The sequence below is a fragment of the Bufo bufo genome, chromosome 1, assembly GCF_905171765.1.
Source record: "Bufo bufo chromosome 1, aBufBuf1.1, whole genome shotgun sequence".
NCBI classification, from domain to species: domain Eukaryota; kingdom Metazoa; phylum Chordata; class Amphibia; order Anura; family Bufonidae; genus Bufo; species Bufo bufo.
Genome location: NC_053389.1, coordinates 87,306,740 through 87,323,336, shown reverse-complemented (window position 1 = coordinate 87,323,336; position 16,597 = coordinate 87,306,740). Strand labels below are relative to the sequence as shown.

The window sequence follows — 16,597 nt, the reverse complement described above, 5'->3', positions numbered from 1 at the left end:
TAAATCCTGGCATTGTCATCTTGGAATATGCCCATGCCATCAGGGAAGAAAAAATTAATTGATGGAATAACCTGGTTATTCAGTATGTTCAGGTAGTCAGCTGACCTCATTCTTGGAGCACATACTGTTGCTGAACCTAGATCTGACCAACTGCAGCAACCCCAGATCATAGCACTACCCCCACAGGCTTGTACAGTAGGCACTAGGCATGATGAGTGCATCACTTCAGCTGCCTCTCTTCTTACCCTGATGCACCCATCACTCTGGAACAGGGTAAATCTTGACTCATCAGACCACATGACCTTATTCCATTGCTCCAGAGTCCAATCTTTATGCTCCCTAGCAAATTGAAGCCTTTTTTCTGGTTTGCATCACTGATTAGTGGTTTTCTTACGGCTACACAGCTGTTCAGTCCCAATCCCTTGAGTTCCCTTCGCATTGTGCATGTGGAAATGCTCTTACTGTCACTATTAAACATTGCCCTGAGTTCTACTGTTGTTTTTCATCGATTTGATTTCACCAAACGTTTAAGTGATCCCCGATCACGATTATTCAGGATTTTTTCCCCGCCACATTTCTTCCTCGAATACGATGGGTCCCCACTATCCTTCCAGTTTTTAATAATGCGTTGGACAGTTCTTAACCCAATTTAATAGTTTCTGCAATCTCCTTAAATGTTTTCTCTGCTTGATGCATGCCCATGATTAATTATTAATTATCCAATAGGAGGCTCATAACTATTTGCTTAGTTAAATCCAGGTGGCGACTTTTTTTTAGGACAGGCAGTGTAATTGCATGCTTTAGTTTATTTTGGAGAGACTGGAAAGTATCTTGAGAGAAAAACACAGGTGTTACTACAAGTACCATAATTGTTGCTGCCTATACAATGCTATTGGGAGGGGACAATACTGTGATTTACTTTGGAACCATGCTTTTGGCTGCTGTCTGTATTCCTATTTCTTTCATCGGTTCAGTAAAGAAAAGTAGGAGTGGATCAGCACTCCCTTTTTGATGCTAATAAATCTATGCTTGTTTGTAGGGTTGAGCAAATCAAGGTGCTTCCGTACAGCATTATTGGCTCAGTGGAGCCAAACTTTGTTTTGGCCGAAGTTGCGCAAGACTTTGGTGAATTACTTCTATATTCCTATGTGCAATTTCAATTCCTATTGAAAAACATTTTAAAATAGGAATCTGAAGTGGGATTTGGTACCAAAGTAACAGACAATACCAAAGCCCACTTTGGATTTCTATTTTAAAATGTATTTCAATACGCACATAGGAATACCAAAGTAATTCACCGAAGTCTCCTGCCACTTTGGCCGAGACGAAGTTTGGCTCCACGGAGCCAATACATTTTAATGCTGTATGGAAAAGGCATTAAAACTGAAGTTTCTGAACAAATCGACTTTGGATCTATGATCCGAAGCTCGATTCGCTCAAGCCTACTTGTTTAACCGAATTGTGTCACATCTGCCTGTATTTTGTTTATGGTAATAAAATGAAGATTTATTAGCATCAAAAAGTGGGTGCTAATCTACTTCTTCTACTTGCATGTATGGGCCTGCAACCCAGGATATGAGCACCACTTTCTCCCACAGTGCCGACTGATTATTTCTATAAATTCAGTAAAGAAAGACTTTATTTATTGCAGCCAACAGGCCTGATTATTGACTGCATCTGCACTCCTGTCTTGCACCCAGCCAAACTGTTTACCATCAAGGGCACCCCCAACTTCCACCAGGCAGGAGCCCCAACACCAGGGTGTGCCCCAAGGGAAAAAAGGGTGCTTCCTCCAGTCACTGCAGGGCCTTAGGGAGATTCAGGGTGGAGCAATCTACCCTGAACTGTAAGTACAACTACCACCACCACCATAGCCATTACCATGAATCTCATCCACTCTTCCCTCTCTGGTCAATGCATAGGCAAAACGTTAGGGTTGACCTTCATCGTTTTAGGTCTCCAGCTAGTATCTAAATATATTTTAATTTAATATGAACATAAATTTATAAACACGTCGAGGCATTACCTTCCCAATCCCTAGTGTAGATCCACAGCATTCCCAGGCTGTGTGTGTTCATCATCTTCTGCTTTCTGTTGCCAGATCATAGATATTGTGAACCCCCTCTGGGTAAGATGCTATAGACCAACTCACGAGGGACTCTAGTGCTGGATTATAATGTAATTCTCTGCTAATCCTGCATGCAGTGTTGAAACAAACTGAAAGGTATACTTGTACAGTACTTTATTCCAGTTTATTATCTTCATTGGGGTTCTGGTATCGTTGATGGCAAAATAACACTGCAAACTGCGCTATTCTTGCTGCCAAAAATACCAGAAAACCTGAAGGAACCCCTTAAGGAAAGTTTGAAAGTTTGTCCTGATGTGAACTCAAAGTGATTGAATCTTTTATTTGACTTGGAGGACATTTGTGTGTTAACTTGCATGAGCCTGGGCCTGGGGGTGGACAATTCTCTGCACATTACTGTGTCTGAACAGCTTTAGATCTTTCCTCATCCTCTTTACCGTCCTTTCTTAGACTTTAATCTTTCTTGTTACTGAATTGCAGGTTGAGATCACATTTTAGAGCGGACTTTACATCAGAATTACTGCCCTCATGCACTTCTTTATTGGTAAGAAAAACTATTTTATAGAGAGTTATCATTAGCTTTTTCAATGCAGTCTAAAAAAACCGAAACGTGGATCCTACCTGTGTCACAAATCTGCACTAAAGGAATAGACCCTTATAGAATTTATAGTGCTATACAGGTGTAGCACCTGTCATTTCCAGGGGTGAGAAGAATAGAAGAACACCTAGGGCATCTTTAAAGGAAGGTACAATGTATGGATTTCAAATAAAAAAAAAAAGCTGAAAAAAATATTATGACTTGTGTGGATGGGAATGGTACACTATGGGACAATTAAGGAGGGCAATGTTTTGGTCATCAGTTTAAAAACAGGATGTTCCATCTGTAATACTGCATTACATTGTTTTCAATGAAAAAAATAAAGAATTTACACTGCAATAGTAGCTAATGGTAGGGGAGCCATAGAGATTGAGCTGGAGGGGGAGAATTTCCGGACCAGAGTAGACGGTACCATACTGTATGCGCAACCTGGGCACAATAGTTAAAGTGGTCCAAAATGACCTTAAAGGGGTTGCCCACTTGGCTGGAGCTGTAAAGGAAAGATTACTTAGGCTACTTTCACACTTATGGCAGTGTGATCCGGCGGGCAGTTCCGTCGTCGGAAGTGCCCGCCGGATCCGCCGATTTTGGTGTGACTGAAAGCATTTGTGAGACGGATCCGGATGCGGATCCATCTCACAAATGCATTGCAAGAACGGATCCGTCTCTCCGCTTGTCATGCGGACAGACGGATCCGTCTTGTATTTTTTTTTCACATTTTTACCGGTCTATGCATGCGCAGGCCGGAAGGACGGATCCGGCATTCCGCTATTTTGAATGGCGGATCCCGACTAATACATTCCTATGGGGGAAAAATGACGGATCCGGCATTCAGGCAAGTCTTCAATTTTTTTCGCCAGAGATAAAACCGTAGCATGCTACGGTTTTCTCTTTTGCCTGATCAGTCAAAACGACTGAACTGAAGACATCCTGATGCATCCTGAACGGATTGCTCTCCATTCAGAATGCATGGGGATATGCCTGATCAGTTCTTTTCCGGTATAGAGCCCCTGCGACGGAACTCTATGCCGGAAAAGAAAAACGCTAGTGTGAAAGTACCCTTAGGCCCCTTTCACACGGGCGAGTATTCCACGTGGATGTGATGCGTGAGTTGAACTCATTGCACCCGCACTGAATCCGGACCCATTCATTTCTATGGGGCTGTTCACATGAGCGGTGATCTTCACGCATCACTTGTGCGTTGCGTGAAAATCGCAGCAAGCTCTATTTTGTGCGTTTTTCACGCAACGCAGACCCCATAGAAGTGAATGGGGCTGCGTGAAAATCGCAAGCATCAGCAAGCAAGTGCGGATGCGGTGCGATTTTCACGCACGGTTGCTAGGAGACGATCGGGATGGAGACCCGATCATTATTATTTTCCCTTATAACATGGTTATAAGGGAAAATAATAGCATTTGAATACAGAATGCATAGTAAAATAGGGCTGGAGGGGTTAAAAAAAAAAGAAATAATTTAACTCACCTTAATCCACTTGTTCGCGCAGCCGGCATCTCTTCTGTCTTATTCTGTGAGGAATAGGACCTTTGATGACGTCACTACGCTCATCACATGGTCTATCACATGATCCAGCACCATGGTGATGGATCATGTGATGGACCATGTGATGAACGCAGTGACGTCATCAAAGGTCCTATTGCTCACAGATGAAGACAGAAGAGATGCCGGCTGCGCGAACAAGTGGATTAAGGTGAGTTAAATATATATATTTTTTAACCCCTCCAGCCCTATTTTACTATGCATTCTGTATTCAGAATACTATTATTTTCCCTTATAACCATGTTATAAGGGAAAATAATACAATCTACACAACCTTGAACCCAAGCCTGAAGTTCGGGTCTGGGTACCACATTCAGTTTTTTATCACGCGTGTGAAAAACGCATTGCACCCGCGCGATAAAAACTGAACAACGGAACGCAATCGCAGTCAAAACTGACTGCAATTGCGTACCTACTCGCGCGCGTTTGCCGCAACGCATCGGGACCTTATCCGGACACGCTCATGTGAAAGAGGCCTTACCTGCTACCTGGCTCCCCGCTCTTTCTCCTCTCTTGGCTCCCTCACTGAAAACATCTGGTTTGACGCTACCTGACAGATTGTCACATGATGCAAGGGGATTTGGTGTCACACCAGATGTTGACATCAAAGGAGCCCAATGGAGCATCGCAGGCCTGGAGGGGAAGGAATGGGCAGCAGCGCTGGGAAGAAGGTAAGTAATCTTTTCTTTATAGGTCCAGCCAATTGTGGTGCATGTGTGGTTGGGTGGGGGACAGTTGTCAAAAATTTTTGCACAACCAATTTTTGCACAACCCCTTTAAAAACTGGTTCTTACTTTCTATTAAATTCTATTAATTTCTATTAAATCCACATGCACGGATAGAACTGGAACTGGTGCAGCTCCATACACTGAGTGGTGGTGGAGGTATGTACTACAAGCTCAGTCCGATTCAAATAAATTATTCTGTACAGAACATTATTCAAATATGAACATAATATTAGAGGAGGTTACAAATAGCAGTAGTCCCCCATACAAGAGCAGTTTATAGGACCATTCACCAGTCAGTTTGATCTAAGAAATGAATTCGCCCAGTCCCTTATATGCTGCTTTCTTCTATAAACAGTGCCACCATTGCTCACAGGTTGTGTGTGGTATTGCAGCTTAGCTGTAATATCCAAAATAAAAACAGCACTACTGTGAAGTCCTTGTCGGACAGTCCATGGAGTGTCAGGCCCTAACCCAATGAGAATATCGAGAGAATACTACAGCACTCAATGTCTTCCAAGTGAATTCAGAGTTTATTCACCAACAGCCCCCATTCATTTCAATGGACAAATGTGCCATTGTTCCTGGGAAGGAGCAGCTATCATTTTCTAGTCCTTGAAAACCCCTTTAAATAATGCTTGCAACATACAAAGCTGGTGAAGTCTGCATATTGTATATGCACCTATTTATCTGACTTACAGCACTTTTCATATTCTACAGAAGAACCTGCATTTAGCTCTAGTAAATATGGAAGAATGTCTCCGATGCATTGCGGTCATGGGACATCTTAGTGAAGACGGCGTTATAAGGAGGCAGATGGCAGGTTCACTGGAATTCTGGGACTCCTGCTTACAGCTTGTGGTAAGGACCCCATAAATTCCACGTCTTTGCTCTATTATAGTATAAGTATCATGGTTACGTCTTTAGAGTCTTTTGCTGTGTCTCGTGTGGTATTGATTTTGTCATATATCTGTAATTATTAGGTTAATATTTCATTCTGATGAAATCTAACAAATAAGACCTCATGAACAGGGGTAAAGTACCGTAGACCTCATACACCTCTATGGGTGCTCTATTGACCTTTGTACAGAACCGTAATGATCTGAATATGCGAGAGGTCAGCGGAAAGGATGTCCCTGCCTAATGTCACACTAAATGTCTCCTTAGGATGCGTGCGGCTCGCCTGCCGAGGGATGCAGAGACATTCAGGCTGCAGCACTTGGGCTCATGTTTAATTTATCTCTTGAAGCAAATTCAGAAATCAAGGTAAGACATAGGGAGTCATTTATGACATCAGACATGTCCGTTTTGTGGTGTAAAAAAGTCGCAAGTCATGGAAACTGTGCATTTTTTGTTACATTTTGTGATCCTCGCCACTTTTTACAATGTTTAAGAGCTAAAACTGAGAGTAGACCTGGATTATGGCTCATTTTCTATGTGGGACTTCTGCAAAAGTTGCAAAAAAGTTGCGACCCACGCCAAGCAACCCCCTGTGTATTTACACCTAAGGCTAGGGTCACAGAACAGAAAAAAAAAAAAAAAAAGATCCTGTGCATCAGTTATGCATATTTGTCATCTGTTTAAACCATTTACGTTTTTTTTTTATACAGGATCCTGTTTTTTTCCTGTTCTTGTGATGCATCAGAAGAACAGAAAATAAAACTGTGATGTGAACCCGGCCTAAAGGTTTAAACCACATTACACTCCACCACATGTACTGTATTATTAAGGCGCACCAGTTCATACATTTGGGGCAGGCACACAAAGCAAAGCCAGCATTAAAATGACACAAAAACAACCTTAGGCCATTTTTACATCTGCTTTTACCTTTGCGATTTTGAGATCTTATTTTGGATATGGAAGGCATCTGTATTTTGCGGATCCGAGGTTTGCGTACCGCAATGTGCTCACGGTTGTGTGCATGAGGGCGATGGCTAAAATGTTAATAGATACTGACACTGCCGGCTCTCTACATTCTTAGGAGCGAGGAGTTGATATCAGTAGAAGATGTTTGTCTCTGCTTAGCAGTAACGAGGAAATCATTCTAACTGTAAGTAAATGTCTTGTTCTTATATTCATTTGTCATTTAGAAATAGTTTTACTCTGTGGCAGCCCTCGTATTTTACACTCCGGCTGCATTACCAAATAACATTTATTCTAATTATCTTGCGAACTGGAAGTCAGTTTAACATTAGTGGGAAAAAAATTCTTGTTAATGGCAATTAGGGATGAGTGAATTTGCATAAAACTTTATTTCAATACTGTACGGAGCGAGCGCTCCATACAGTATTAAAATGTATTGGCTCCGATGAGCCGAAGTTATTACTTTGCGAAGTCTCACGAGACTTTGCGTAATAACTTCATAAATTGATTTCTACTGTAAAAAAAAACATTTCCCGAACCCGGGTTTAGTACCAAGGTACCACTTGTCATCTGCTGGACACGATAGGCTCTTTGCTTGATGAGAGCTTTACTCTGTCCACCATTTTCATGAATACCCTTAAATTGAGCCTGTTACCTCCAAAGTCAATTTTAAAGTAAACACACCGCCATGTAGGATAGAAGCCACAAAAACGTTTCCTGTGAGAATCCAGTCCTTTATGCTTTTTTTAAAATTATTTTTATGTAAATATGGTTTTCAGTTCACTGTAGGTGAGCCCACTTCACTCAGTGCACCCTGTGGCCCTTGTTTTATTGCTACAAGCTCTGAAATCTCATGGACTGTCAATCAAACAAGAGAGAAAGGTGGTAGATAGTCTTACTCGCAAAAAATGGAGCCGCCACACCCACTGTGCACCGAAAACTGTATCTACATAACAATAAAATGAAGCATTTTCGAGGATTACACCTTTGGGAGATGCTTACTTTCAGACTGATTTCAGAGGTGACAGACTCCTTTTAAATTTATTCTTTTAAAGGGAGTCTGTTACCACCTTTGAGCATATTAGACTGATCAAATAGCGTTATATGTGCCAACCAGAACTTAAAAACGGTACCTTTGTTGTATCTAATGGAGTTTTCTTTCAGCCAAAAATGAACTTTTAAGATTCTGTAAATGCACCCTCTTAAGTGCCCAGGGCGGCGTCTCAATCTTCCGAGCCCCAGGCAGCACCTCCTCAACGGCTCATAACCCCTGCCTCCGTGTGCCTCTGCCTGCCCGTTTACTCTCCTCCTCTCTCCTTTTCCACTGTGGCTGCGCAGTCAAATTCGTAGCTCGACCAACACTAGTCACCACTAAACAAGTAAAGTCGTTCCTAGGAATGATAGGCTATTACATGAGATCTGTTCCCCACTTTGCCACTATAGCCGTGCCATTAACCACCTCAGCCCCCAGTGCTTAAACACCCTGAAAGACCAGGCCACTTTTTACACTTCTGACCTACACTACTTTCACCGTTTATTGCTCGGTCATGCAACTTACCACCCAAATGAATTTTACCTCCTTTTCTTCTCACTAATAGAGCTTTCATTTGGTGGTATTTCATTGCTGCTGACATTTTTACTTTTTTTGTTATTAATCGAAATTTAACGATTTTTTTGCAAAAAAATGACATTTTTCACTTTCAGTTGTAAAATTTTGCTAAAAAAACGACATCCATATATAAATTTTGCTCTAAATTTATTGTTCTACATGTCTTTGATAAAAAAAAAATGTTTGGGTAAAAAAAAAAATGGTTTGGGTAAAAGTTATAGCGTTTACAAACTATGGTACAAAAATGTGAATTTCCGCTTTTTGAAGCAGCTCTGACTTTCTGAGCACCTGTCATGTTTCCTGAGGTTCTACAATGCCCAGACAGTACAAACACCCCACAAATGACCCCATTTCGGAAAGTACACACCCTAAGGTATTCGCTGATGGGCATAGTGAGTTCATAGAACTTTTTATTTTTTGTCACAAGTTAGCGGAAAATGATGATTTATTTATTTATTTTTTTTTCTTACAAAGTCTCATATTCCACTAACTTGTGACAAAAAATAAAAAGTTCTATGAACTCACTATGCCCATCAGCGAATACCTTGGGGTCTCTTCTTTCCAAAATGGGGTCACTTGTGTGGTAGTTATACTGCCCTGGCATTCTAGGGGCCCAAATGTGTGGTAAGGAGTTTGAAATCAAATTCTGTAAAAAAATGACCTGTGAAATCCGAAAGGTGCTCTTTGGAATATGGGCCCCTTTGCCCACCTAGGCTGCAAAAAAGTGTCACACATCTGGTATCTTCGTACTCAGGAGAAGGTGGGGAATGTGTTTTGGGGTGTCATTTTACATATACCCATGCTGGGTGAGAGAAATATCTTGGCAAAAGACAACTTTTCCCATTTTTTTATACAAAGTTGGCATTTGACCAAGATATTTATCTCACCCAGCATGGGTATATGTAAAAAGACACCCCAAAACACATTCCCCACCTTCTCCTGAGTACAGAGATACCAGATGTGTGACACTTTTTTGCAGCCTAGGTGGGCAAAGGGGCCCATATTCCAAAGAGCACCTTTCGGATTTCACAGGTCATTTTTTACAGGATTTGATTTCAAACTCCTTACCACACATTTGGGCCCCTAGAATGCCAGGGCAGTATAACTACCCCACAAGTGACCCCATTTTGGAAAGAAGACACCCCAAGGTATTCCGTGAGGGGCATGGCGAGTTCCTAGAATTTTTTATTTTTTGTCACAAGTTAGTGGAAAATGATGATTTTTTTTTTTATTTTTTTTTCATACAAAGTCTCATATTCCACTAACTTGTTACAAAAAATAAAAACTTCCATGAACTCACTATGCCCATCAGCGAATACCTTGGGGTCTCTTCTTTCCAAAATGGGGTCACTTGTGGGGTAGTTATACTGCCCTGGCATTCTAGGGACCCAAATGTGTGGTAAGGAGTTTGAAATCAAATTCTGTAAAAAATGACGAGTGAAATCCGAAAGGTGCTCTTCGGAATATGGGCCCCTTTGCCCACCTAGGCTGCAAAAAAGTGTCACACATCTGGTATCTCAGTACTCGGGAGAAGTTGGGGAATGTGTTTTGAGGTGTCATTTTACATATACCCATGCTGGGTGAGATAAATATCTTGGTCAAATGCCAACTTTGTATAAAAAAAAGGGAAAAGTTGTCTTTTGCCAAGATATTTCTCTCACCCAGCATGGGTATATGTAAAATGACACCCCAAAACACATTCCCCAACTTCTACTGAATACGGAGATACCAGATGTGTGACACTTTTTTGCAGCCTAGGTGGGCAAAGGGGCCCATATTCCAAAGAGCACCTTTCGGATTTCACTCGTCATTTTTTACAGAATTTGATTTCAAACTCCTTACCACACATTTGGGCCCCTAGAATGCCAGGGCAGTATAACTACCCCATAAGTGACCCCATTTTGGAAAGAAGAGACCCCAAGGTATTCGCTGATGGGCATAGTGAGTTCATGGAAGTTTTTATTTTTTGTCACAAGTTAGTGGAATATGAGACTTTGTATGAAAAAAATAAAAATAAAAAAAATCATCATTTTTCACTAACTTGTGACAAAAAATAAAAAAATCTAGGAACTCGCCATGCCCCTCACGGAATACCTTGGGGTGTCTTCTTTCCAAAATGGGGTCACTTGTGGGGTAGTTATACTGCCCTGGCATTCTAGGGGCCCTAATGTGTGGTAAGTAGGTAAATGACCTGTGAAATCCGAAAGGTGCTCTTTGGAATGTGGGCCCCTTTGCCCACCTAGGCTGCAAAAAAGTGTCACACATGTGGTATCGCCGTATTCAGGAGACGTTGGGGAATGTGTTTTGGGGTGTCATTTTACATATACCCATGCTGGGTGAGAGAAATATCTTGGCAAAAGACAACTTTTCCCATTTTTTTATACAAAGTTGGCATTTGACCAAGATATTTATCTCACCCAGCATGGGTATATGTAAAATGACACCCCAAAACACATTCCCCAACTTCTCCTGAGTACGGCGATACCACATGTGTGACACTTTTTTGCAGCCTAGATGCGCAAAGGGGCCCAAATTCATTTTAGGAGGGCATTTTTAGACATTTGGATACCAGACTTCTTCTCACGCTTTGGGGCCCCTAGAATGCCAGGGCAGTATAAATACCCCACATGTGACCCCATTTTGGAAAGAAGACACCCCAAGGTATTTAATGAGGGGCATGGCGAGTTCATAGAAATTTTTTTTTTTGGGCACAAGTTAGCGGAAATTGATATTTTTTATTTTTTTTCTCACAAAGTCTCCCGTTCCGCTAACTTGGGACAAAAATTTCAATCTTTCATGGACTCAATATGCCCCTCACGGAATACCTGGGGGTGTCTTCTTTCCGAAATGGGGTCACATGTGGGGTATTTATACTGCCCTGGCATTCTAGGGGCCCTAAAGCGTGAGAAGAAGTCTGGAATATAAATGTCTAAAAAATTTTACGCATTTGGATTCCGTGAGGGGTATGGTGAGTTCATGTGAGATTTTATTTTTTGACACAAGTTAGTGGAATATGAGACTTTGTAAGAAAAAAAAAAAAAAAAATTCCGCTAACTTGGGCCAAAAAAATGTCTGAATGGAGCCTTACAGAGGGGTGATCAATGACAGGGGGGTGATCAATGACAGGGGGGGGGTGATCAATGACAGGGGGGGTGATCAATGACAGGGGGGGTGATCAATGACAGGGGGGGTGATCAATGACAGGGGGGTGATCAGGGAGTTTATATGGGGTGATAACCACAGTCATTGATCACGCCCGTGTAAGGCTTCATTCAGACGTCCGTATGCGTTTTGCGGATCCGATCCATCTATCAGTGCATCCGTAAAAATCATGCGGACATCTGAATGGAGCTTTACAGGGGGGTAATCAATGACAGGGGTGTAATCAATGACAGGGGGGTGATCAGGGAGTCTACAGGGAGTGCAGAATTATTAGGCAAGTTGTATTTTTGAGGATTAATTTTATTATTGAACAACAACCATGTTCTCAATGAACCCAAAAAACTCATTAATATCAAAGCTGAATATTTTTGGAAGTAGTTTTTAGTTTGTTTTTAGTTTTAGCTATTTTAGGGGGATATCTGTGTGTGCAGGTGACTATTACTGTGCATAATTATTAGGAAACTTAACAAAAAACAAATATATACCCATTTCAATTATTTATTTTTACCAGTGAAACCAATATAACATCTCAACATTCACAAATATACATTTCTGACATTCAAAAACCAAACAAAAACAAATCAGTGACCAATATAGCCACCTTTCTTTGCAAGGACACTCAAAAGCCTGCCATCCATGGATTCTGTCAGTGTTTTGATCTGTTCACCATCAACATTGCGTGCAGCAGCAACCACAGCCTCCCAGACACTGTTCAGAGAGGTGTACTGTTTTCCCTCCTTGTAAATCTCACATTTGATGATGGACCACAGGTTCTCAATGGGGTTCAGATCAGGTGAACAAGGAGGCCATGTCATTAGATTTTCTTCTTTTATACCCTTTCTTGCCAGCCACGCTGTGGAGTACTTGGACGCTTGTGATGGAGCATTGTCCTGCATGAAAATCATGTTTTTCTTGAAGGATGCAGACTTCTTCCTGTACCACTGCTTGAAGAAGGTGTCTTCCAGAAACTGGCAGTAGGACTGGGAGTTGAGCTTGACTCCATCCTCAACCCGAAAAGGCCCCACAAGCTCATCTTTGATGATACCAGCCCAAACCAGTACTCCACCTCCACCTTGCTGGCGTCTGAGTCGGACTGGAGCTCTCTGCCCTTTACCAATCCAGCCACGGGCCCATCCATCTGGCCCATCAAGACTCACTCTCATTTCATCAGTCCATAAAACCTTAGAAAAATCAGTCTTGAGATATTTCTTGGCCCAGTCTTGACGTTTCAGCTTGTGTGTCTTGTTCAGTGGTGGTCGTCTTTCAGCCTTTCTTACCTTGGCCATGTCTCTGAGTATTGCACACCTTGTGCTTTTGGGCACTCCAGTGATGTTGCAGCTCTGAAATATGGCCAAACTGGTGGCAAGTGGCATCTTGGCAGCTGCACGCTTGACTTTTCTCAGTTCATGGGCAGTTATTTTGTGCCTTGGTTTTTCCACACGCTTCTTGCGACCCTGTTGACTATTTTGAATGAAACGCTTGATTGTTCGATGATCACGCTTCAGAAGCTTTGCAATTTTAAGAGTGCTGCATCCCTCTGCAAGATATCTCACTATTTTTGACTTTTCTGAGCCTGTCAAGTCCTTCTTTTGACCCATTTTGCCAAAGGAAAGGAAGTTGCCTAATAATTATGCACACCTAATATAGGGTGTTGATGTCATTAGACCACACCCCTTCTCATTACAGAGATGCACATCACCTAATATGCTTAATTGGTAGTAGGCTTTTGAGCCTATACAGCTTGGAGTAAGACAACATGCATAAAGAGGATGATGTGGTCAAAATACTCATTTGCCTAATAATTCTGCACGCAGTGTATATGGGGTGATAACCACAGTCATTGATCATGCCCCTGTAAGGCTTCATTCAGACGTCCGGATGCGTTTTGCGGATCCGATCCATCTATCAGTGCATCTGTAAAAATCATGCGGACATCTGAATGGAGCTTTACAGGGGGGTAATCAATGACAGGGGTGTAATCAATGACAGGGGGGTGATCAGGGAGTCTATATGGGGTGATAACCACAGTCATTGATCATGCCCCTGTAAGGCTTCATTCAGACGTCCGGATGCGTTTTGCGGATCCGATCCATCTATTAGTGCATCCGTAAAAATCATGCGGACATCTGAATGGAGCTTTACAGGGGGGTAATCAATGACAGGGGTGTAATCAATGACAGGGGGGTGATCAGGGAGTCTATATGGGGTGATAACCACAGTCATTGATCACGCCCCTGTAAGGCTTCATTCAGACGTCCGTATGCGTTTTGCGGATCCGATCCATCTATCAGTGCATCCGTAAAAATCATGCGGACATCTGAATGGAGCTTTACAGGGGGTTGATCAATGACAGGGGTGTAATCAATGACAGGGGGGTGATCAGGGAGTCTATATGGGGTGATCAGGGGCTAATAAGGGGTTAATAAGTGACGGGGGGGGTGTAGTGTAGTGTAGTGGTGCTTGGTGGGACTTTACTGAGCTACCTGTGTCCTCTGGTGGTCGATCCAAACAAAGGGGACCACCAGAGGACCAGGTAGCAGGTATATTAGACGCTGTTATCAAAACAGCGTCTAATATACCTGTTAGGGGTTAAAAAAAACACATCTCCAGTCTGCCAGCGAACGATCGCCGCTGGCAGGCTGGAGATCAACTCTCTTACCTTCCGTTCCTGTGAGCGCGCGCGCCTGTGTGCGCGCGTTCACAGGAAATCCCGGCTCACGCGAGATGACGCGTATATGCGTCGCTGAGCGCAGGGCTGCCACCTCCGGAACGCGAATCTGCGTACAGCGGTCCGGAGGTGGTTAACAGGGCTCTTGAAGGGACGAAAATCAGTGATGGTTCGCTGGGATGAGCGGGCGAAAGAGGCTTTTTCCACTTTGAAGTGAGCCCTGTGCAGGTCACCGGTTTTAGTGACGCCCGACTTCAATAGGGAGTTTGTGGTACAGACAGATGCCTCCGAAGTAGGCCTCGGTGCTGTACTCTCTCAGGAAGTCAACAGGGAGGAGCATCCCGTTGTCTTTTTAAGCCGCAAGCTCACCCCAGCTGAAACCAGGTATAGCATAGTGGAGAGAGAGTGTCTGGCTATCAAGTGGGCACTAGAGTCTCTCCGCTACTATTTGTTGGGGAGAAAGTTCCGCCTGGTGACCGACCACTCCCCTCTCAAGTGGATGAGCCAGGCCAAAAAGAGAAATGCCCAATTCACCAGGTGGTTCCTGTCCTTACAGAACTTTAAGTTCTCCGTGGAACACAGAGCAGGCCGGTTGCAGGGAAACGCAGATGCCCTGTCCCAGGTATACTGTATGGCAGGTGTTCACCCCCTCAGGGTTGAACAAAGGGGGGTATGTAAGAAGGTACCTGGAATCATCGTGGATGGAAGGTATGTGTCACCGAGGTTCCTGGCCTTGGTGAAGTAAGAGCCAGTATTTTATGTGTCAGCAGCAGCTATTGCTAATTGGCACCTTACTGGGAGTAGTCAAAGTGCTGGGTGGGTGACTACTCCTCATGTTTCAGGCCGGTTTTTGCCAGGCATAAAAACCAGCCAGCACTGCCAGGTGTGTGGATTTTCCTCCCTCTGACAGTGGAGCTCAGGAGTCTGTGTGCTGTGAACTGAGAGCTGTGCTGGGATTTGAGGTTTGAGCCCGGCTAGAGGACTCAGGCCCCTCTAAAGGTGAACAGGCCGCCTATGGACTTGATGAGGCTGAACGGCTAACAGGGTGTGAATTAACACCCAGGAGAAAATGTGACTTTTATTGTTTATGGACTTTCCTTGTGTGTGAACAAATACCAAGCCACCTGAGTTTTGTGATACACCTTATCTTCATTTTGTTATACACCAATGTGTGAATAAACACCGCTGATTGATTCAAGAACTGTGTACTTTGCCTCTATACTGCATCCGCTAGTCCTAACTACCAGAGCGAATCCCCACAGGCACTAAACGCTTTTACTATACACTCACCTAAAGAATTATTAGGAACACCATACTAATACGGTGTTGGAACCACTTTTGCCTTCAGAACTGCCTTAATTCTACGTGGTATTGATTCAAGAAGGTGCTGATAGCATTCTTTAGAAATGTTGGACCATATTGATAGGATAGCATCTTGCAGTTGATGGAGATTTGAGGGATGCACATCCAGGGCACGAAGCTCCCGTTCCACCACATCCCAAAGATGCTCTATTGGGTTGAGATCTGGTGACTGTGGGGGCCATTTTAGTACAGTGAACTCATTTTCATGTTCAAGAAACCAATTTGAAATGATTCGAGCTTTGTGACATGGTCCATTATCCTGCTGGAAGTAGCCATCAGAGGATGGATACATGTTCTCATTCTGTTTACGCCAAATTCGGTCTCTACCATTTGAATGTCTCAACAGAAATCGAGACTCATCAGACCAGGCAACATTTTTCCAGTCTTCAACAGTCCAATTTTGGTGAGCTCGTGCAAATTGTAGCCTATTTGTAGTGGAGATGAATGGTACCCGGTGGGGTCTTCTGCTGTTGTAGCCCATCCGCCTCAAGGTTGTGCGTGTTGTGGCTTCACAAATGCTTTGCTGCATACCTCGGTTGTAACGAGTGGTTATTTCAGTCAACGTTGCTCTTCTATCAGCTTGAATCAGTCGGCCCATTCTCCTCTGACCTCTAGCATCCACAAGGCATTTTTGCCCACAGGACTGCCGCATACTGGATGTTTTTCCCTTTTCACACCATTCTTTGTAAACCCTAGAAATGGTTGTGCGTGAAAATCCCAGTAACTGAGCAGATTGTGAAATACTCAGACCGGCCCGTCTAGCACCAACAACTATGCCACGCTCAAAATTGCTTAAATCACCTTTCTTTCCCATTCTGACATTCAGTTTGGAGTTCAGGAGATTGTCTTGACCAGGACCACCCCCCTAAATGCATTGAAGCAACTGCCATGTGATTGGTTGACTAGATAATTGCATTAATGAGAAATAGAACAGGTGTTCCTAATAATTCTTTAGGTGAGTGTATAT

At 43.0% G+C, this 16,597-nt stretch overlaps 1 protein-coding gene across 1 annotated transcript in view; it reads left to right on the top strand.

The window, feature by feature from the left end:
- The window catches only part of TTC12 (tetratricopeptide repeat domain 12), a 175,848-nt gene that overhangs the window by 128,514 nt on the left and 30,737 nt on the right, over positions 1-16,597 (top strand). Inside the window, exons 15-18 of the mRNA XM_040426869.1 lie at positions 2,567-2,630; positions 5,687-5,827; positions 6,134-6,232; positions 6,948-7,016. Coding sequence (XP_040282803.1) covers positions 2,567-2,630; positions 5,687-5,827; positions 6,134-6,232; positions 6,948-7,016 — 373 coding nt within the window. The remainder of the gene's footprint in view (positions 1-2,566; positions 2,631-5,686; positions 5,828-6,133; positions 6,233-6,947; positions 7,017-16,597) is intronic.